This window comes from Sphaerodactylus townsendi, linkage group LG12, assembly GCF_021028975.2.
Source record: "Sphaerodactylus townsendi isolate TG3544 linkage group LG12, MPM_Stown_v2.3, whole genome shotgun sequence".
NCBI lineage: Eukaryota > Metazoa > Chordata > Lepidosauria > Squamata > Sphaerodactylidae > Sphaerodactylus > Sphaerodactylus townsendi.
Genome location: NC_059436.1, coordinates 27,050,440 through 27,073,533, shown reverse-complemented (window position 1 = coordinate 27,073,533; position 23,094 = coordinate 27,050,440). Strand labels below are relative to the sequence as shown.

Below are 23,094 nucleotides of genomic sequence, written 5' to 3'. Positions count from 1 at the left end.
GATTCTGGGGCTAAGAAATCTGAATTCTGCAACCTGTATAAATTATGTAGGTGATAACCGATGATGCACCCTCCTTCTATTGTACATGGTGCTTTCTGCTTCACTTAAAAGGGCAGTGCTCATTGGATGGCAGGGAAGCCCCACCTTTGCAACTTGAATATTTAGCCCAGTCACTGTCTTCTCAGTTTTCATTGCTCACCACATTTTCAAGTATATCTTTTCTGCCGTAAAGATTGGAAACTCTGGTGTGGAGCTGCTAATGAAAATCTTCTCAGGAACCTGAATTTTCCACCCAGTATACATTCTGCATCTTTCCTTTGCTTCAGGGGGATGCACATAGGCCTTGTCTTGCTGCCCGTAGTAATATGTAAGATGTATTTGAGAAATTCCTTTCCATGCCAAGAGAAAAAGTCCTTTGGGTAGGGGGAGCAAACACCTGTGTGCTCCAGTTACCCCCATTTTGTCCTACGCTTATGTTCAGCCTCTTGTTAAAAAACGAGCTTCCAAAACTAGCAAAAGAAACCTAGCTAATGATCAAGCAGAATGGACACCAGAAGACAGTTTCTCTCCATCCCAGGTGGCAAGTTGTTTTTCCTGCTTTTTCTCTCTGGGTTCACAATGAACTAGTCTGCTGTGTGCTACATCTTGAGCTTCAATATCTCACCCTTCAGTCTGTTGCAGGGGGTAACCAGAGCAGCTGGTGGAGAGCGATTGGTTGATTGCTGTGTTCTATTTAGATAAGAAGCTGCTAATGAAAATAGTCTGCATACTGGCATTTGGTCTTCTTCGGCAGAGTTAGATTTTTTTTAAAGTTTAAGAGGAAGGATTGGGGGAGGTAGAGGCCATTCACTTTGGGGTTCAGTCATTTCTATCAAAAGAGTTGGTTGAAATGTGGCTGCACTGTCCACGGAAAGACTGCTGGGAGTGCCTATCCACATGGGAAGTCCCTCTTGTCCATGATGTACCTGTGTAACCCCAGAGTTCTGTTAATGCACTTCCGTCAGCCCAGTGTGCCTCTGCTTTACAAATCAAAAGTACATCCATGGAAAGAGGAAAATGAAGCTGGTTAAAACTGCTATTCATGTCACATCCAGTCCCTTGGGGATAGCTGGTGTTGGCCACTTGAGGGCTAGAAGCTTTGGGGTTGTTTTTTTTAAAGGAGGGCATTAGATACCACATTTTGTTTACATGGTATGTACAGAGTACATAAACCTCTAGATACCTGGGTTCAGTCTCTCTCTCTCTCTCTCTCTCTCTCTTGCTCTTTATTCAGCCGTTACTCAGTCTGTTTTGGCTGTCTTTTTCAGAAGCCGATTCCCCGGAAGAGGAGAGTCCGTAAGCGCAAATATCACAACAGCAGTGTCGTGACTGAAACCATCTCGGAAACAACTGAAGTCCTGGATTTGCCTTTTGAGGACTCTGACACAGAGAGGCCCATGCCTCAGCTGGAACCCACATTTGAGATGGAGGATGAGGAAGACGAGGAAGAAGAGGGCGAGCTTTTTTCTGGAGGGTATCTTCACTGCCTCTCACAACAGGACTCCTTTAGGCACAGGACCTCCTCCAAGAAGGGAGCTGAACCTGAAGAGGATTCAGATGATGCCACTGGTACGTTTCATGAACGAAGTTTCCTCCATTCTTTCATAGGAGAGGTCGTTTTCCCCTCTCTGGTATCCATCCAAAGGGTACAGAATTAGTCGGTCTGAGCAGTTTATGAACTTTTCCATCAAATGGGTATGCAGTATATGGCAATAGGATGACTTAACCATCCGCTCTCCTATTTGGCAGGGCCCATGACTCCTCTGCAGTGCGCTCAACCTCAGAAAGATATGCATTGGAATCATGAGTTGGGACTAGAGATTCAGAGTTGTGGCCAGTAGGGAATTTGGCCACGTGGTGAGGAAAGATGCTGCAGATTTACCAAACCTGGGACAACCAAGACCAAGAGAGGAATGAGGGACTAGTTTGGTAAAGGGGACTCCAGAGCCAGGGACCCTGACCTTTGCACTCTGGGCAAAAAGTGTTACATAATCCTTAGACCAGAGACATTCGTGAACCAAAATCATGGCAGCTGAATGATCTTCCTCACAAAATGGGCTGCCACATATATTGAATATCTTTTAGGCATTAGTTATTTATCTTGATCTGCTAAAAGGTAAGATCTCATCAGAACTTCTTAAAATCGTTATTTTTAATCAGAAATCAAAAAGGCACATGGTACACAGTGGGGAAATGGAATACATAGTGGGATGCTGTATAGTCGTCTTGATGGCCACAGGTACATACCGTGTTTCACCAAAAATAAGATCTACCCCGAAAATAAGCCCTATCATAATTTTTCAGGATTTTTGGAGGGGGCTCCAAAAATAAGCCCTACCGGTAGCTCTAGATCAGGATGGTGTGATCCAGCAGGGTGCTCCCTGCCAATGAGGATGCACCTTGCATGACACGTGACAGGGAAGCAATGGGGCTGCTAAGAGCCCGCCTTAATGAATTGTGAAGGTACTGTATTTCCCCTAAAATAAGCCCTACCCCGAAAATAAGCCCTAACGCATCTTTTGGTGCAAAAATTAATATAAGGCCCTGTCTTATTTTTGGGGAAACGTGGTAAGAGTAGCTTTTTCCAAGTCTTCGGCTGATTACGGATGGGGGAGCTTACCTTCTCTCTAGCTTATTTTAATCTTTGGAGTTCAGTGTGTGTTTTAAGGTCACTGTTGTACTTTGAGCTGGTTTGCTACTGTGATAGTCTAGTTCTGGTAAACCAACTGCAGACTGACATGGCTGCACACCTGAAACTACCTAACTCTTGCATCGTATTTGTCATTCCCTTTCTTAAATATTTTCCTTAAGCTTAATTTACCTTTAAGCAGCTCAGAAAGGCATCTATCGCAAGAGTTTAGAAATATGCAAATTGTATTTAAATCTGTTTGGTGCCTAACTGTGGGAGTCCTTAATTGGCAGGCAGCCCTGGTAATTACTAGTCCAGCAACTTGAATATCGCTTTTTTGTCCTCTTCAGCTTCTCCTACCTTGAAACCAGTCTCTGTTCTGAGAAAATGTGAGGCGAAGGATTCTACGCTCCAGCCAGACACTTCCACCCCCATGAAGAAGAAGAAGGGCTGGCCCAAGGGCAAAAGCCGCAAGCCCATCCACTGGAAGAAAAGGCCCGGCCGCAAGCCAGGCTTCAAACTGAAGAGGAGAAAGGTCCTACTGCCTGCCCCAGAAGAGACATCTGATCCCATGGAAGTTATTTCAAAACTGGGGCACAAAGCCAAAGTCCAGGAGGAGGAGCCGGTTGAGCAGAAGGAAGAACTGTTGCCTGTGGTGGAGGAGAAGAAAGAAGAAGGTGGGTCTGTGGAAGCTGAGGAACTGGGAGAAGAGGAGGAAGAAGATGCCCCTGTCAGTGAAGCGAGGGCAGTTTCTCCCATAGATAGCAACAACAGCCCAGTGGCCGAAGTCAAAGAACCTGAAATGGAGGAAGAGGCAGAGAAACCACAAGTTACAGAAGAGCAGCGACAGTCTGAGGAAGAGCAGCAGGAGGCAGAAGAACCCGAGCGCGATCTGGAAGAGGAGGAGGAGGAGGTGGTGGCAGCGGCCAACCAGAATGAAGACCACGATGCAGATGACGAGGAAGACGACGGTCACATGGAGTCTGCCAAGAAGAATGACTCGGAGGAACAGACCCTGAAAGATGGGCTGAAGGAAGAAGCAGATGCCCAGGAGCCTTTTTTAGAAACAAGCACACAGGGCAGTAGGGAAGAGGATGCCAAGAATAAGAGTGAGGGAGAGGCGGATTCCGAGGAAGAGCAGACATCCCACGAGACATCAGAGAACTCAGACCCTGTTCCTGGCTCTGAAGATGATCAAGAAGAAGAGCAGCACGCTAAAGAGGGACTGATTGAACTCAAGGAAGAGGAACAGATTCCTCACAGTGAACTGGATCTCGAAACCGTCCAAGCAGTGCAGTCTTTGACGCAGGAGGAAGAGAACAATGAACACGAGGTGGCCTACCAGGACTGCGAGGAGACCCTAGCAGCTTGCCAGAACCTGCAGAGTTACACTCAAGCCGAAGAGGATCCCCAGATGTCAATGGTTGAAGACTGCCAAGCTTCAGAACACAACAGCCCCATTTCCTCGGTCCAGTCCCACCCCAGCCAGTCTGTGCGCTCTGTCAGCAGCCCCAGTGTACCGAACACCCTGGAGAGCGGCTACACTCAGATAAGCCCAGAGCAAGGCTCGCTTTCCGCACCTTCTATGCAGAACATGGAGACCAGCCCCATGATGGATGTGCCTTCTGTATCGGACCACTCTCAGCAGGTGGTGGACAGCGGCTTCAGTGACCTCGGCAGCATTGAGAGCACAACAGAGAACTATGAGAACCCCAGCAGCTACGACTCCACCATGGGGGGCAGCATCTGTGGCAACAATTCTTCGCAGAGCAGCTGTTCTTACGGAGGCTTGTCGTCCTCCAGCAGCCTCACCCAGAACAGTTGTGTTGTCACTCAGCAAATAGCCAGCATGGGCAACAGCTGCAGCATGATGCCCCAGGGCAGCGTCCAGCCTGCCACAAACTGCAATATCAAGTCCCCGCAGAGCTGCGTGGTCGAAAGGCCTCCAAGCAACCAGCAGCCAGCAGCGCAGCCACCTCAGTCGCAACCCCCGGCCCAGCAGCCTCAGCCCCCGCCTCCCGCACAGCAGCAGCAACAGCAGCAGCAGCAGCAGCAGCAGCCCCCATTGTCTCAGTGTAGCATGAACAACAGTTTCACCCCAGCACCGATGATCATGGAAATCCCAGAATCTGGCAGCACTAGCAACATAAGCATCTATGAGAGGATTCCTGGAGATTTTGGTGCCGGCGGCTACTCTCAGCCATCAGCCACCTTCAGCTTAGCTAAGTTGCAGCAGCTGACCAACACCATTATGGACCCCCATGCCATGTCATACAGCCATTCTACTGCTGTGACTTCCTATGCAACCAGCGTGTCTTTGTCCAACACAGGTCTGGCTCAGCTGGCTCCATCTCACCCATTGGCCGGGACACCCCAAGCACAAGCCACCATGACACCCCCGCCAAACCTGGCGTCCACCACCATGAACCTCACCTCGCCCCTCCTCCAGTGCAACATGTCAACCACCAACATTGGCATCCCCCACACCCAGAGGCTTCAGGGGCAAATGCCAGTCAAGGGGCACATTTCCATCCGCTCGAAATCGGCGCCCCTGCCCTCTGCGGCTGCTCACCAGCAGCAGCTCTATGGCCGCAGTGCTCCAGCAGTTGCCATGCAGGCGGGTCCCCGAGCACTAGCCGTTCAGCGTGGCATGAACATGGGGGTGAACCTGATGCCGACTGCCCCGTACAATGTCAACTCCATGAATATGAACACCCTGAATGCTATGAACAGCTACCGTATGACTCAGCCCATGATGAATAGCAGTTACCATAGCAACCCAGCTTACATGAACCAGACAGCCCAGTATCCTATGCAGATGCAAATGGGAATGATGGGGAGCCAGGCTTATCCCCAGCAGCCTATGCAGCCAAACCCTCATGGGAACATGATGTACACTGGCCCCTCCCATCACAGCTACATGAACGCTGCTGGGGTGCCCAAGCAGTCTCTCAATGGACCCTACATGAGGAGATGAGCAAGATAAACTTGCGATATTAAAACTGAAATCTCTATAAATAAAGGAACCTTTTATACTGACAAACCAGAGACAATAGACCTTTTTCCAGTTAAATATTGCTGTAGATCTTAGATGGGGCTTTGTTCCCTTTCAGTTTATTTTATTTTATTTTGTAGGGGGCCTGGTCTTTATTCTCCTTGAGTTTTTGTGGGGTTCTTTTGTTTTGGGTCTTTGTTTTTCCCTTCACAATCCTGAAACACTTCACAGATCAAAACCATTTTTAAAATGGGGTTTGGTGGTTTCTTTTTTCTTTTGTTTCTGTTTTCAGGGAGGGGATTGAAAAATGTGCACAAAATATTTTAAGTTCAGACAATTACTTTGCCGGCCACCCAGGCAAAGTGTGTGCAAAAATGGTCACTTTCTCACTTTCGGATGCCATATCCTTTCTCTCTCCCCCTTGTGCACAGCTCCCAAGATGGTTCCATCTCTAAAGGTCCCATCCCTTCCCTCTCCAACTTTCTGTTCCCTACTTCAGTCTTAACCAGGAGGCTCTAATGTGGTGACTGAGGATGGGACACAGACCCAAAACGAGCTTTCCGATCCTAACAGAGCCGCTTTTGTCACTCCCACAGATATAGGAACTTTGAACAGTTTATTCTTCCCCAGTTCTTCTCTCTCTCTCTCTCTCTCTCTCTCCCTCCCTCCCTCTCTCTCTCTCTCTATCTCCGTGAACTAAAACTCAGCTTAAAAATAATCTTTTCAAAGTGTGCGCCTGTTTCTTGCACACCCCAGACAGATTGTGTTAGTCTGACATAGCAGCAGCATTTTTAGGGACAACCGTATGCTTCTGTTGGGGGTGGCGGAGAGAGTGGGGCTCGTCGAACATTAGGAATTAAAAGGTGGCTGTACTTAAGGGCTGCAGATCTAAAGGCCCCACCTTACTTCCAGTAGTGCACCCTTGGAAGGTGAAATGTACATTGAAACAGACATTTGTTCTTGCTGGCCAGTGACTAGCATGTAGAGAGAAACCTCTGGGCTTGTTTCCCCCCTTCCCGGGCCAGAAGGGCACCACTGTGTTCCAGCACCTTGGATGTTAATTCCTTGGGCTGTCGTTCTCATCTGTGTTTATAAAAGTGGGTCCGGGGAGGCCAGGAATGAACATCAGGGAGACAGACGGGGCAGGACAAGTCCAGCCAGTGCAATCCACCCATCCTGTCACTATCTAAGGGTTGCCAGGCCTGTGGGCATGCCATCGGTCCAAGGAGGGGGAAACATAGCTTATCCTTCTATTGTAAAGTTCTCTCTGTATATTCCTGTAGAGCTTACCGATGCACTTAGATTGACTTAGATGTGTAAAGTTTTTTTTTTCAAAGAAACCTGAAAGGCAGTTGGGGGTGGGGGTTGGGGTGTCAGCTGCACTAAAACGGACTTCCTCTTATACTGTTGAGTATGAAAAGGCAGAATTCCAAGAACTTCCAGCCCTCACTTTCTCTTAGTTCTTGAGCATGTGTACAAGGCTGTGTAGGACCCAAGTCCCTGTATATATATATATGATTCCAGGCTCACCTTTTCTGTGTTAAAAGGCGACCCTTTGCTGCCCTCTCCTTCCCAAATCGTCTGCTCTGCCATTGCTTCCTGATTGCAGGTGGGTTGGGGTGGGGGCGGGTTTGTTGGGGTGTCGAAGGCAAAGCTGTTGAAACCGAGGGCCGTGAATCCTTCTTCGTTTTGTTTTTTGTCTGCTGTTACCTTTTTTGGTTTTGGGTTTTTTTGTATGGTTTTTTAAAATCAGTCGGGCAGCTCCCTTTTTTTCCACAAACCTTTGTGACTGTAGACCTATTGTAGAGAACCAATGTTCTTTTCTATATTATAAAAAAAAATATCCAACGCAGTAATATTGGTACCTGTCATTTTTTTTCCCACTTCTGTTTAAGAAAAAAATAATAATGTATTTTTAGCAAAATAAACTTGGGTAAACTTCTAAAAGAAATTTAAAAAAAACTCACTGTTAGTGACTTTGATGCCTTTTAAAAAAAAAGAGCTTTTTCATTTCATTCCATCTTTAAAATTTTTTATCTTTGTTGTAGAATATTAAAGACTATTTTAAGAAAGATGAAAATTCTCTTTAAAGAGATCTCTAGAGTGTGTGACTAGAGCTCCAGATATGCCTCTAAAGCCGCATGTACAAAATGAAGCCGCGTCTATTCCTGTCTGTTTATATTTGCTTTTCCTGTTTTGTAACTTCTTTGTACTTTGTCCTTGGTGACTCGTAAGCTTAAAAAGGGGAAGGGGTGCCTGGATGATTTAAAAGAAAATCCCTTTGTGATCCTCCATGTCATGCGCTCCTGGGCCGGCCGGCCTCCCTTCCTCTCCTTGTATGTAATATCACTTTTTCCCTCCCCCCTTTCTAGCAAGTACTTTCAAAAGAACTCTGTACATTTTAACATAAAAAAATAAATTATGTTGAGCCATTTTGGATGTCTGGTTTTGCAATTGGATTTTTTCTTCCTCTATAACACCGGCAAGTTGAGCCTAGCGAGTCGGCCCTAGGAATATTTCCCTTAACTGCAATGGGAGCAAAAGGAGCATATTTCTGCACATGTAGGAGCAAAGGGCTGTTCGACACTGTCTTTCTCATGGAACAGCATCGCTGGTTTTAGTAGAGCCCTCTTTTTATAAACTATGGCTTGTTCAAAGATGCAAGCAAGAAAGAATGAGCCATGGAGGGACGCGGCTTGACTGTTGCTGTTCACACAGGAAAGGTGGGTGGAGAGTCCTTTGTATTGTCCTATGTTAAGGGTATGTAGATAAAAATTTTAAAAGTTGAGGGTTAAATTGGGCCCCTCAAAACAAGCCCTTTTAAAAATCTGGCCAGACCTTTATTGGCTGTGTTTGAAGATGGGATTCCTTTATCAGTTGTGTGCTTCAACTATGCTTTATCCTAAACAAGTTTCAAATGGAAGTTTTCACTTCTGTTGCCCCACCTGGATCCTTAAAAATCTAGATGTGATTTCAGCTTCCAAGTAAAAAAGTATTGGGAATTACATTGAACCTTTAGTTGAAACTCTTGGCTTGATGAAGGCATGTTGTGGGGCAGGGCTGGGTGCCTTGAGCCTGTGTCTTGCCCAGTGCACTGAGATGCAGAAATTTGCTACGGTCAGAACAAATCAAGCTAAGCTGTGTCTGTGCTGAGTGTGTTGCCCCGACCACATCTAAATGTTAATTTCCATAGCCACAGATACCACGGTATGATGTTCTCTGGGCAGGTTGGGCTGGTAAAAGCCAATGGTATGAACTTGATAAGGGGTCCAAGGAATGGGGTCCAACTGCCTCATTCATTCTTAGCTGACTTGAAAGGTATGGGGAAAACAGTATTGTGAGTGTGGATCGTACAAGTTCCTTGTGACAAGCCACATGAATAGACAGAGTAAGCTGAATGTTGCCCATATGTATATTTTGAAATGCCTACTGGCAGTTCTTCAAAAAACAATCACTTTTTGATCAAGTACATTTTTATCCCATCCTTTCGCCAAGGGTCTCCCTTCCTGATTTTATCCTCACAACAGCCCTGGGAATTAGGTGGGGCTGATGTTGCCCAGTAAGTTTCAGGGGAGTGTGGGTGTTTGAACCTGGGGGGCTTAGATCCTAGTCTGACTCTTAACTGATACATCACACCAGATTGTACCGGAGCTCTCATTGCAGACTCTCAAGGATTTTTCTGCTAGGGTACCAAAAACTCTGCTCTAATAAACTGACCTATGCAATCAGTACAAGCTACGCAAATGTTTGTGGCTATAAACCAGGAATGGGGGAGGCCGCTGGAATGTCTACTTACTGCTCCTAGTGTCTTAAGAGTCCAGCCATCAACCTGCACACTTCTAAGCATATCCTCATCCTGTCGGAGATTCCAAAGATGCTGAATTATCATATTTTATGTTGTTTCTGATCTTGCGTGTAACATACACATGATCCTTATTTGAATCACTAAGTTTGCTTTTCCAAGCAGTCCTTTATGCAAGACAAGGTTGGGTTGCTTACCTTTATGGAAGGTTTTGCAAGGACAGCCTGTGTAAAAAAAACCCCCAGCAATTGCCATGAACCAAGCAAACTAACTGTGTCATCTGCTCTGGTTTGTGTAAACGAAGATCTAATAACATACATCATGAACATTACTTAATTTCTTGCACCTTGATTTACAGCTCTTGAAGGTGCAAATGGGCTCTGTGAAAAGTTCTTGTGTTACTTCTGTCAGGTGTTTGAACCCGTCTTATTCACACATGCAAAGAACTCTTTTGCCCATATGCATATTTTGAAATGCCTACTGGCAGTTCTTCAAAAAGAAAATCTCACTTTTTGATCAAGTACATTTTTATCCCATCCTTTCTCCAAGGGGCTCCCTTCCTGATTTTATTCTCACAACAGCCCTGTGAATGATGAATAGTCCTGTGGGAACCAGCACTTTAATGGAGAGGTGGTGAATGTAGAACAAGTCACAATAATGGCTACTGAACAGGGGTGCAAAAACATGATGTCCTCTTCAACTTGTTAGTTGTCCCTCCTTGTTCGGAGTATTTCCTTCAGTCTGTGCAGAGGAGTCCTTGTACACCTGAACCTGTATGAGAACTTAGAGGTGTACCTCTTGCTGTCATGGTTTCAGTCTTGCAAACATATCCTGTGCAGTCTGTCTCCCGGGGTAATTTATTCCTAAACAGCTCCTCATAGAAGCAAGGATGGCAGTGTTATTTCAGTGAAAAAAAGTGAAGGTCCTGTCCAAGCACTGGATCATTACTGACCCTTGGAGTGAAATCACATTTACTTTTACTAGGCGTTTACTAGGCAGACTTTTACTAAAGAGCCGTGTAAATTATCCCTCTGTGCTGAACTTTCTGAATGGAACTTACAGCTGCCCCATTTCTGTCTAGGCAGAACTATATTGGAGCCACAAAGGATAAATGGAGCCTCCATGTTCAGGAGCAGCAGATTTGATTAGGTGCTGAGACCAAACAAAGGGTGGTGGTTTTTCCCATTGTGGCCTGTGATTGAGCTTTCTCATAGTAGCTCTTGACAGCAAAGCTGGCCTCCTTGGATCTTTGGGTCTGATACGGCAGGTTTCAAACCTCTTTTTTTTCCAGTGGGGTTCTACAGAAGGGGGCCCAACTGCATGTTTGTAGGCAGGGTGTTTTGATTTGGGCTGGGCATATCGCTGTGCGTGGGGTTGCTTCGTGTGCTTCAGAAAGAGCTCTGCTTGGTTGGTGGTCCGGGTCTTTTTGGCTGCTGGCAAGATTTCATTTGGGGGAGGGGGCTGCTTACAGTCTGCATGCCAGCCTTGGAGGTGGGGAGTTGCTTCTGTCTCGTGCTCCTTTCAGGCAGCACCGTTGCTGAGTCTATTAGCTTGATCTCTGCTGATAGAGCTTGGATCCGAAACCGGCAAATGTGGCAGGTATCCTAAATAACTGCTACACGGGGCCTTCTGTCACTTGGTGCGTGCATGGTAGCGTAATAGCTGCAGTGCCTGACTGCAGTCAGCCTGGAGTGCTGTAGTGAAGCAGTATGGAGCAGCAGGGGTTTGGCTGACAAGAGCCAGGAATATGGCTGTTGCAAGAGAGATATTCAGCTTCAGATTGGGGTATGGTGGGTGGCTAAAGAGGCACCTGGGTGCTTTTCAGCCAGCGCAGGCTCACGCATGGTGGCAAATAGAGAGCTTTTGCAGCGCGAGCTGATTAGCTGTACAGAAGTGCTGGGCGCTCCCAGTTCTAAGCAAGAAGAGGCAAGTTTAGACTGTGACTGCTCAAGAAGGTGGGAGTCTTGTGATGCCTTCAAGCCTTACAAATGCATTACGATGGAGCTTAAGTATTCAGGGGCTGGAACCTCCTCCAACAGATGCAAGACATTCACATGGTAGATGGAAAGGTTGCAGGTTAGACCCAGTGCAGCATTTCCATGGGCCTCAGGTACAAGAGCTTCCAGCTGGGGAACAAGATTTTCTTGGCTTTCCAAAATCCTGTTCCTGAGGGATTAAAGATCAGCACTCCCCCCTGGATCATGCATGTTAAAAAGCACCAACAGAGCAAAAGATAGGGGGAAACCTCTTGCAAAGAAAGTTGAAAAGTCCCAAGTTTAGGAAAACTTCTGCCAGAGTCTATGGCGTGTGGACAGCCGCTATTGACCATGACAGCCACATTTACTTCCATCTCTGGCATGAGGCCTGCACCTCATGAAGGCTTGCCACTTATCCTTTCCTCAGGTAGCTGTTATTTCAAGATGAGAACCACCTGCCAACCACTATGCTGGAGTAGTTAAGAGTGTTGCACTAGAACAGTGGTGGCGAACCTTTGGCACTCCAGATGTTATGGACTACAATTCCCATCAGCCCCTGCCAGCATGGGAATTGTAGTCCATAACATCTGGAGTGCCAAAGGTTTGCCACCACTGCACTAGAATCTGGGTCACATGTTCAAATCCCTGCTTGTGCCATGGAGGCTCCCTGGGTGACTTATAGCCAGTCACATTCTCTCAGCCTAACCTACTCTGCAAAGTACTTGTGAGGATGAAATGGAGGAGAGGAAAAACAAATTTAAGCTGCTTTGGGTCCCCATTGGGGAGAAAAGAGGGGTTCAAATGAATACCTAAAAGAGCCCCTGTCCCCCAACCAGGCAAAAGTTTTGCCTATTTACCTAAAAGCAGCCCACCATACTGAGGAGCAGTATTCAGTCGTGCTCCTGAGCCAGGAAGTATCAGTGGTTGGTGGTACTGAGGGAGGCTACAAGACTCCGCTGTCTCAGTTGCAGAAAATAAATGCCTCTCCACAGTTTGTTTCCCGAGGTTTGTGATAGAGATGTGTGCAGCAAAATATGTCTGCAAACACTAGGGGGAGGCAAAGCCTCAGGAATGGATCTCTGAATCAGGACAACATTTTTTTTTTTTTTTGCTGCTGATTCAAGTTCATCTTGCTGGCAGAACATTCTATTACTCTGTAGAGCGATCAAGCGACAGAGCCCTCCTGGGTAGGACCCTGCTGGGAGTGTTGCCCTTCCTATTTGCAGAATCACTAATTTATTTTCATTTTATTTTTCGATTTCTATCCCACCCTATTCCTTCAGGGTTCGAGGAGGGTGACAACATAATTCTAAGATACAACCATAAAACTTAAAAACATTAAAATATAATAGCAGAATAATACATAAATATACTACTATGGTATTAAAACCACACAAGAATAGGTATCAAAACAGATGGTGATAAAAACTGTTCTTTACTCCCTCCCTCCCCCCTTCACCCAGGAGGCGGAAAGAAGATGACATCACTTCATTCAATCCAGCTGGCTCGGTCATAAAGGTCAAAGGATAGAATCATGCCCATTGAGGTCCCAATGTCCACTTTTGCCTCCTTCTAAGTATGTAGCTCCCCCATTCATTCCGACAGAGAAAAATACTGCACTTGGGGGAGGGGGAGGGGATAACGTTCCATTCAGCACTATGCCAGACAGATACCCACTAACAAAAATGTAAGTTGAAGATGTTCTCCTTCATTCTGGGTGTGTCCTGTAATGGGAGGAGGAGGGGGCAGACATGAGTCTTTTGATTAACTCAGTTCAAGGCCAGCAAGGACAGCTTGGTTTTTGTCACCCCTATACTTTGCTAGCAATTCTGCGTTGTAACTGGATGCATAACTGGATGCATAACATGCCCAGTTTGAAGATGTATCAGTTGATGACTAAAGCTGAACAAAATCGTTGGCCTCCCATGCAAAGAACTGTGATGTGAAAGCCCTGTTTGCTTCTGAATCTACTGGCTGTACAAAACTTGGAGAATTATTACCCCAAAGTCACCATTTGAAAAGTTGAGCTTAAGAACAACTTGGCCCCTATTGAATGTAAGGAAGATGTGAGGTTTGAACAGTTCCTTAGTTCTGCACAGTTGCATTAAAGTCCACCTAACCATCTTTGCATCCAGAGCTGCTATGATTACCCCTGAGGCAGGAAAGGGAGGGCTGCCCTCTACCAAAAGGCTTCCCATCCCCATTTGTGCTACCCCCGGCATTAAAAAGCTGGCATTGCTCTGCCGTGGCTCCTGAGCAGGAGCAATCTCTTTTTTTTTGCTGACATCCATGCAATAGCATCCTGTGTCCTGTGCATTCTCGTGCCCCCAGTTTGCTGCAATATTTCCTAAACCTGCTCTGGGATGATCTTTTGTGAAAAACTGCAGTCAAAGTATGTTTGCTCTTTTGTGGATGGGAAGGTGCAGATTTTTTTTCCAGACCCCATACACATTGGTGTCCTTTTTCTTTTGTCACAGCCCTACCACCATCACCCCATCAAGTCACTTCTGACTTAGGGCAACCTGTGAATTAATGACCTCCGAAACGTCCTACCATTAACAACTTTGCTCAGGTCTTGCAAACTTAGGATCTTGGCTTCCTTCATGCAGTCAATCCATCTCGTGCTGAATCTTCCTCTATTCCTGCTGCCTTCCACTTTTCCTAGCATTACGGTTTATTCTAGTGATTCTTGTCTTCTCATAACATGACCAAAGTTCAGTAGCCTAACTTTGGTCAACTTGACTTCTACGGAGAGTTCAGACTAGGTTTGTTCTAGAACCCACTTATTGTCTTGTTGGCAGTGTCCACAATACTCTCCTCTGTTGGGATAAGTGCTCCTGGTAGTTGGAGATTATCCCTTATCGTAGTTAGCAGAGCGGCACGGGTGGCTAGACCACAGCAGAAGCCTTACCTCGTGTGCGTGCGTGATGGATCCCAACGTGCGGCAAGCTTACACAAAAGAAAGTCGGAGTCAGTTGTAGTTTCTAATCTAATAAAAAGAGTATTTATTAGTGAACTCCATTCTGGATAGAAAGGTAGGTAGATAGAGTCACTATGCTATCCCAATCTAGCTGGATGGAGATGGATGAAAGGAGCATCCATCCTCTCTCTAGGCATGGTGGGAAGAAGAATGGAGAAGGGGTCGAGGAAGAAGCCGGAAGGAAGGAAGTCCCTGAGAGTATCAGTCTAACATCAAAGGGATAGAACCAGCATGATAGAGTAAAGGTGTCAAATCCCTAGGTCCCTATCTAGCCACTAGCTCTCTAGTAAAACCCCCTCTGTAGGTTGAGGCAGGAAACAGCGTAACAGTGTAAAGTCTTTCACTTCCAACATCCTCCAACGCCACATTTCAAATGAACTTCCTTCCTTCATTGTCCAGCTTTCATCCCCTTATATAGTAATGGGAAATACTATGAAATAAGCTATCTTGATTTTGGTCACGAGTGGCAGATCCTTACCCTAAAAAAATCTTCTAGCTCTTTCATGGTTACCCTATCCCAGTGGTGGCGAACCTATGGCACGTGTGCCAGAGGTGGCACTCAGAGCCCTCTCTGTTTGTATGCGCGCACAGAGTTCATCATGTAGGGGGAGCAGAACATCACCCCACGCACACACATCTAGGCTGGCCTTGCTTCTGAGTAAACCCTCCTAGGGTCATGATTCACCCATTCAAAGCGTTGCACGGTTGCTTCACCAAGCTTACTCCTGAGTAACACGTGCCTTGGAGCAAACCGTTTTTTTCTAAACTAAAACCTCAGTATTCAGGTTAAATTGCCGTGTTGGCACTTTGCGATAAATAACTGGGTTTTGGGTTGCAATCTGGGCACTCCGTCTCGAAAAGGTTCGCCATCACTGCCCTATCCTGTCTCAGCCTCCTTCTGATTTCTTGGACACAGTCTCCCTTTCAGTTTATGACTGACCCAAGAGATACAAAATCTTTAAGAATTTCAGTTTCTTCACTGTCAGTCTGAAAGCTATGTAATTCTCCATATCATATATCTTTTAAAAAACTGTCACAGTCAGGCAGCACAACATTCATGTCACTTGTCATTACTTCTTAGCCCCCTGTGACACACGGGCCTGGGGATTTTGGAAGTACCCATATGAAGCCAATATAAATTATATCTACAACCTGTGAGGCTGATGAAGCCATCGAAAAACGCAGATTAGGTGCAATGCATTTTCCTCCTTGTGTTTAAAAGTATTTGGACTTATGCCTGTGCACAATTTTGGACTTATCATTGAATACGTACAGAATACTTACCTGAGTGGATTCATATAAAATGTTGATGAACCAAGATGGACTGAATATATTTATGTATATACATGTTTTCGCATTGATTGAATACTTACCTTAAGGATGTTGAACTGATGGGAGAGTATGAACTAAATACTTACATGAATTAATATGGATGACCCTGAATCTATTTGTTATAATTGTTAAAAATAAGTTGAACTTACCTGTTGGATGTAGTCAACAAGAAATGATTGTATATATAACTAATGAAATATAAAAAATAGGAACAATGATATAAACTCATGTATATAGATATACGTATTTGAAATATTAGTTATAGTCAGAGTGCAACAGTAGTGGTAGTTCTATTATTATTAATATTTACTATTGCACCCCTTTTCTTATGTGAGTCTAGTCCAGTGGTGGCGAACCTTTGGCACTCCAGATGTTATGGACTACAATTCCCATCAGCCCCTGCCAATTGGCCATACTGGCAGGGGCTGATGGGAATTGTAGTCCGTAACATCTGGAGTGCCAAAGGTTCGCCACCACTGGTCTAGTCAGAATGATTAATTGGTGTCATGCCATTCACACAAGCAAGCTATTGTGGATAGCCGGCACTCACCTATCCATAGATAAGTGAGGACTGGGCCTTTGGGAAGAAGATTCCTTAGCTTGCCAGGGCTGTACAATATGTGTAGTTAACACAAAAAGTAATTTTGTGGCATCCTGAGCTAGAGATCAGTTTTATTTATAACTAACGACTTCATGATGCAAGAGGCATAGTTGGAGTTGTTTCCCTACAGAACTCCAAAATATACATGGAGAGCACAGTGACAGTTTATAACAGCTGTTAACAGGTGAGAATACCTTTTACTTAGCCTCCAGTTGTTACTCAGGGCTTTTAGTCTTCCACACATGAAACTTGATTCATGATCCACGAATTTAAAAATCTGAATGTGCCCGTTTCCCCTAAAGCACAAAGACACTTCCAAACAAATATCTATCAGTTCAAGCCAACAACAAAAGCATTAACTCAACCACAAAACGTTACATTGTATGATATAATTAAACAACGATTTACTAGATAACAGCAAATAGCAAATTAACAGTGCAGTCCTGAACAGAGTTATTCCCTACTAAGTCAATGGACTTAAATGAACATGAAAGGCTGTAACTCTGCTTAGGATAGCACCTTTAAGCGCATCATAAAAATCTGCCAGGACGTGAAGGCTTTCTCCTTCTCGTGTGCCTGTGAAGCAAATGTTGGCAGATTTGACTGGAAAACTTTTTTGAACAATGCTATTAAGAAGGCCCTACCGTGGCAACCAAGAGTTTGAACTTCCTTCATGAACTAGCTGTCTCTTGTTTGCAGGCACATTCCTTCCCAACGTTCTCCCTTCTTTTCTCCCTTGCTTTTTGGAGAAGTTACTTTGTGGTCATTTTTAGAAAATCAGAGGAGTGTACAGTCATCAGCTGAGCAAAAAGTACATGCTAGCTATGGACCTTTCTTCTGGCTGACTGTCTAGATAAGTCTAGAGTTTGCCAGTACCAACATACACCCTAGAGCACAGGTGTCAAACTTGCGGCCCTCCAGAAGTTATGGACTACAGTTCCCATCATTGCCTGCCAGCATCATGCTGGCAGGGGGTGATGGGGACTGTAGTCCATAACATCTGGAGGGCCGCGAGTTTGACACCTATGCCCTAGAGGAAAAACATAGGGTCAATTGACCAGTCAAATATTGTCAACTGTTGATCAAACATTTTAGAACATTTACTTTATAAAAACAGCAATGGGAGAAAAAGACATGTTAATCACCTACAGGTTTGCAATTTAATTAGAAAAGTAAATTACTGAACTGGCTTTGTGAAACAATTACATTAACTTGTAACAAGGTAATGAATTACAATAACGTTGGGTAAGGTTTCTATAAATGTGAAGAGTTGCTAAACAGCTCTCTTTGGCTTGTATCCTAAAACATCAGAGTCATCTTACAGTTTCAAATGTTTTTAAAGAAAAAAATCAAAACAGAAATGAAACAAAGGAAAAGCAACTATTTTAAAAATAGTTTTCAAAGGTGGTTGTGCAAAGTAGGTAGCAAACCAGTTCTCGCCAGGTGGAAATATATGCAGGTGGAGAAGTGACCAGTGGGAGAAACTTTGTTCTGCTACCAGATCTGGTCCCAATAGCTCTGGACTTAGGGGACCAGCTGCCCTTGTTACAAAGGACATCTGCCACCTACACAATGGCATTCTTGGCTTCATGGGATATGTGGCAATATTTGACTGTAGCCAAATAAAAGTTCAATTGGCACCACATGACTGGTCAGTTAGCTGGCACTGCATCTCTAGAAAAGGGTCAACAGGCACTAATGTTAGTCTGCCTTGATTTCCCCCATTTGGGTCCATGGCTGACAGAGACCAGCACAGGCTGCATGTTCATCTGCAAAACTGGATGCTCAAAGCAATTGCAGGAATGTCCTTAGGAAAGAGGAGCTCCATTTTCTGTCTTGGTGCTTTTAATACATCAGGATTAGAGCAGAATCCCACATGGGAAAAGTCAATTTAGTTTATTGTATGACTTGGATGTCAGAAATGCAGGTTAAAACTTCTACTGGATGGTTTTGTGTAGGAACCTTGCTTTCTCCTTGTCTCAATGGGCGGAAATGCATATGTAACACAGGGAAACCATCTAAAATGGCAGCCCTGTGTCAATCTCTTCCCCTCTGAGCCAAGTATGACATGATGTCGTCTCATTGCTATATGTCATTGGCTGCTTCTGGCAGTGGGGGTGGGGAACCATACATAAATGATCCTGCATGTTGTGATAGAGGAGCCATTTTGAGCAGTATCTTCATGACATCTAGCTACCAGGGGTGGTTGTCTGAGAAAATTGCCTCTTGGAGCACATAAGAAGATGGGCAGGGTGCCAAAGTTGCACTGAATTGAAATTACTACTGTTGCAAGGGGTCCTTGGCTGTGCTTCTTGGGTTAAAACGGCAACCTCTGTGCTGTGGGTTGTTAGGAAAGGTATTGAAAATAAAGCAGCCAATGTTATAATACCCCTGTACAAGTCTTTGGTGCAGTCTCATTAGAATACTATTTGTGTTTCTGGTCACCACTTCTCAAAAAGGATACTGCAGAGTGGGGAAAAATGAAGAAGACAACCAAGACAATTAGGGGGTTGGAACACCTTTCCTATGAGGAAATACTGAAGAGTTTGGGACTTTTAAGTTTAGGAAAGAGGTGACCAAGGAGAGAATATTATACAGATATATAAAGGTTTGCATTGGGTAGAGAGTAGACCAAGATGATTCTTTCTCCCTGTTCCCCAAATATTAGAAACTGAGGGCCTTAAATTAAGTTGATGAGTAGAAGATTCAGGATGGATAAAAGGTAATACTTTTCTGCCAGGAGATGTAGTCATAGCCACAGGCATAGGCAGATTTGTGGAAGTTAGGTCTATCAGTGGCTACTAGCCATGGTGCTTAAATGGCTAGTACATTTAGAGGCAATACTCTGAATACCGTGCTAGGAAGCAACAACGGGGATGGCCTCAATATTCTGTTACTGACCCTCCAGAGGATTAGCCATTGTGTGAGACAGGTTGCTAGACCAGATGTAGCGCTGCTCTGGTCCTGGAAGGCTGTTCTTGATTTTTCTTTTTGTATTAAGATAGTTTCAGAGGGTAGCCATGTCAGTCTGTGGTAGAATAGCTGGACTGGAGCACCTTAGAGGACAAGATTGCTGGGGTATAAGCTTTTGAGAGTCAAAATATCTGGTGAAGGGAGCTTGGACTCTCAAAAGCTTATATCTCAAAAACTGATATCTAAGGTGCTACTGGTCTGGTTGTTTATTAAAATACTGATATGCTGCTTTTCTTACCAATCCCAGTGGCCCAAACCAACATACCAAAAAACAAAACAAAAAACACCAGACCTGCAACAGCAAATAAAAGGCAAGAAAAGCAACAGAAAAAGGTAAAAAGGCAATAGAAAAAAGGCATTAAAAACAGTGATACAGCTTTCCTTCCATATAATACATTCCTTGTAGAATTAACAGTCCCATGCCTACCTAAAAAGAATGGCTTTATTTTTCTTGCCAAAAGAGAACAGTGTAGAGGCCTTCTGGCCCTCCTAAGAGAAGGTATCCTGTAATACTGGAGCTACCACTTAGAACCTGTGCTATGGCAGAGGGCTGGACCAGGAGGAGATTCTGAGATTATTTTGAGGCTGTGAAATGACTCCTATAAGGAAAGCCAGTCTGGGTAAAGTGACCCCAGATTTTAAAAGGTCAAAAACAGTACCTTCAGTTGGGCCAGAAGTACACTGGTAGCCAATGTTGCTGTTCCAAAGCTAGCATAATACGCACCAACCTATGAGCTTTAACTAATAGGTAAGCCACCCTACCAATGGAAAGTCTTCAAGGGAGACCCCACATAGAGTGTGCTTCAGTAGTCTACCCTTACCATTAGAGAAGAACAGATTGGTGTGGTCAGGCCTGTAGAAATTTTTATTTCAGCCGTCAACTGGTTTTCTACAATACATGGGATATAGCAGGGTAGGGTGGGAAAATGTCCTGGATTGGCCCCATCTGAAGCAGACAGGTGCACGTCCCTTGGTCACCAAAAGTGCTTCAGGAAGATAGAAGAAGAGGCAAGGACAAAGCTGTTCGGTAAGAAACACTTTTCCATGTGATCATTTCAATTTTTTCTCCACAGTTAATTTCACAGGTCAGCCAATGTCAAAGCTGATGGGAGGCTTAATTTTACTTTGTTTGGAAACACAATCTTTGGAAGGGTTCGTTGCTTTGGGGCATGAGAACATGACCTAAAGTGTAACCAACATGTTTCTTCTTGAATTTCATTGTGTGTTGGAACAGAGTCAGCTAAGATGTTTTGGATGACAGTTCAGGCTAGGAGAACATTTGCTTTTCTACAAATATATGTGATGCTTTCATCTCTGTTTGGCTCAAATAATGCAGTAATAATTGTGGAAACATAACCCCCCAAATTCATGATATATTACCCTGTCCCAATCAACCAAGATATCCTCAAGCTATGGGCTTGGCACACTTGTGCTCTGCAAGAAAACTGCTAGCATGCCACAAGAAAGACAGAAACAAAATAGTGAACAACTCCTGAAAGTCTGCATCTCTCTATGATTCACTGGTCTGACGTTCCCTCTTTCCAGTCAGCCTTTATAGGTCAGCAAGTAGTCCTACCCTGTCTACACCAGGTATCATTCAATAGTGCCAAAAGTGTAATGGAGAGAATTATTCTTATCCTGCCTTTCCTCCAAGAAACTCAGGATGGCATGCGTGATTCTCCCCTCCTCCATTTTATCTCTACAACATCCCTGTGGGGTAGGTTAGGCTGAGAGAATGTGGCAGGTCCAAGGTTACCCAATCACATTCATAGGAAATAGGGATTGGTAGCTGGGTGTTTCTTTGATACTTCAACTATTCACCATCCAGGAGGTCTGTTGCATCTCTGCATGAGTCATTGCTATGAAGCGTTCTTCTTTCCTTGAGAAGCATCCTCAAAAACACAGGAAGCTACCCACTCCTACAACTTCCAGGTCACAGCTGTACCACCTGTAAAGCCCAACCAGCACCTTTTTTTTCCTTACTGAAGTCTTCCTGTGACTGGAACCCTTCAGTACCTTCTGTTTCTCCTCCAGCAGGTGGGCTACCTTTTATAGCTCAGTCCTGGCTATCTCCTGATCTCCATCTTCAGTGGCAAAAGTGGCCACCTGAAGATCTGCCCCACCTGACTTCACAGCAGGGAGGTCCCTGCCTCTGTAGCCATCAGCTGCATCTGCCTTCCCAGAGAAAGGCATGTTAGTTGCAGAAGTTTCCTTGTCAGTTGGCTCCTCCTGCCAGATCCTCTGCAGCCCTGAGGGCACATGCATAAACCAAGATATTCTTCACCTAGAATCACTATGATTAATACCTCCCAAAATAAAACTGCACTGCACTGATGATGTGTTGAAAGTTTTGCCCCAGGCAGGAACACATGAAGCTGCCTTCATCCCATTGGTCCCTTCAGCTCAACACTGCCTCCTCCGATAGGCATTGATTTCCCAGGGCCTCCGGCAGAGATGGGTCTTTCTCCCTGCAATCTGCTACCAGGAGTCGACCCTGGCTCTGCCTCTTAAGCCATGCTCCCTCCCTCCCCCCCCCCCACACCCAATGTTCGTTTTCACAAGTCAGGTCATGCAAAATATTTAGCAGAAAGTATATCTCCAGGGACCACCTGGACGGAGGTGTTTCAAAGGATGCATTGTGTGAGGGATGCAAACCCCTAATGTGAGGGTATGGCAGATGAGCAACAAGCACAGGGCAACGTGGCCTGCCTTTTCTAAAATATTCTAAACACAAGTCTCCATTTTCATCCCTCCTTCTCAGGCAGACCCAAGGAATTTTGGTGCCTAACGGGGAGAGAATTTAGTGGGCATCATTTCTCCCATGTCATTAAGGCAGGGCACAAGTTATGCAGTGCAGCTGCCAGGAGTTTGTCAAATGCCTCCTTTTTGCAGTTCTGGACAGGTAAAACCATGACTCAAGCTTCCAATAGGCTGCCCAGTGGGGAGGGTGGGCTGTTTTTGATTGGGCTGGTTGCAAGGCATGCACACCTGTGCCTTCATGTATCTGACTGCAGCTTAGCAATGCCCTCTCACACCAGCCTGCAGGCCCAGGCTGGATGGAACTTTTCAGTAGCCCCCTTGCTGCCGCCAGCTGAGGTGTCTGCACCGAAGAAGAAGAGTTTGGATTTGTATCTCCCCTTTCTCTCCTGTAAGGAGACTCAAAGGGACTTACAATCTCCCTTCCCCCCAAAAAACAAACACCCGCGAAAGCCTTCGACAAAACATTCCTAGTGATCCTAACAACAACCCCGTTTGGGAGGCCAGTATTATCCAAAGACCTCAATTGAGTCCGAAGACCTCAATTGGTAAGATCAAGCAGTTTGAAAGAGCTCCAGCCGAGGCCTCGGACAATGGACACCTGCAACTCCCGGCCACCGGGTCCCCAAGAGGATCTCGGGTTTTGCACTGCAGTTGCTGTGTGGCGCAGGAGGCGCGCTCTGGCCCGGACCGGCCGCGCTGCCCTCCCTGCTTCAACGTGTCGAGCAGGGTCTGTCCAGGGGCGTTGAAAACAGATGCCCCGTGGGGTGGGGGGTGGGGGGTGGGGTGGCCCCTTTCCCGCTTGGAGCCCAGGCCGGCGAGCGGACCTTGCACGGCCGAGGCTGCGGCGGCTGCATTGATTCAAATCCCCCCCCCCCCCCGCTCCCCTCCGCGGCTGCCGCTCGGCTAGTGGCCGCGCGGGGAGCACGGGAGCTGGGCAGACGCGCCGCAGCAAAGGCAGCAGCAGCAGCAAAGGCAGCGGCGGCACCACCAGCACTGCAGCGGAGGCG

The 23,094-nt window shown here is 45.6% G+C and overlaps 1 protein-coding gene across 1 annotated transcript in view; it reads left to right on the top strand.

Annotated features, from left to right (window-relative positions):
• Positions 1-8,102, top strand: part of KAT6A (lysine acetyltransferase 6A) — a 59,589-nt gene extending 51,487 nt beyond the window's left edge. The window contains exons 16-17 of the mRNA XM_048512356.1: positions 1,308-1,608; positions 3,019-8,102. Of these exons, the coding sequence (XP_048368313.1) occupies positions 1,308-1,608; positions 3,019-5,645 (2,928 nt within the window). The 3' untranslated portion in view covers positions 5,646-8,102. The remainder of the gene's footprint in view (positions 1-1,307; positions 1,609-3,018) is intronic.
• Positions 8,103-23,094: the final 14,992 nt, after the last annotated feature.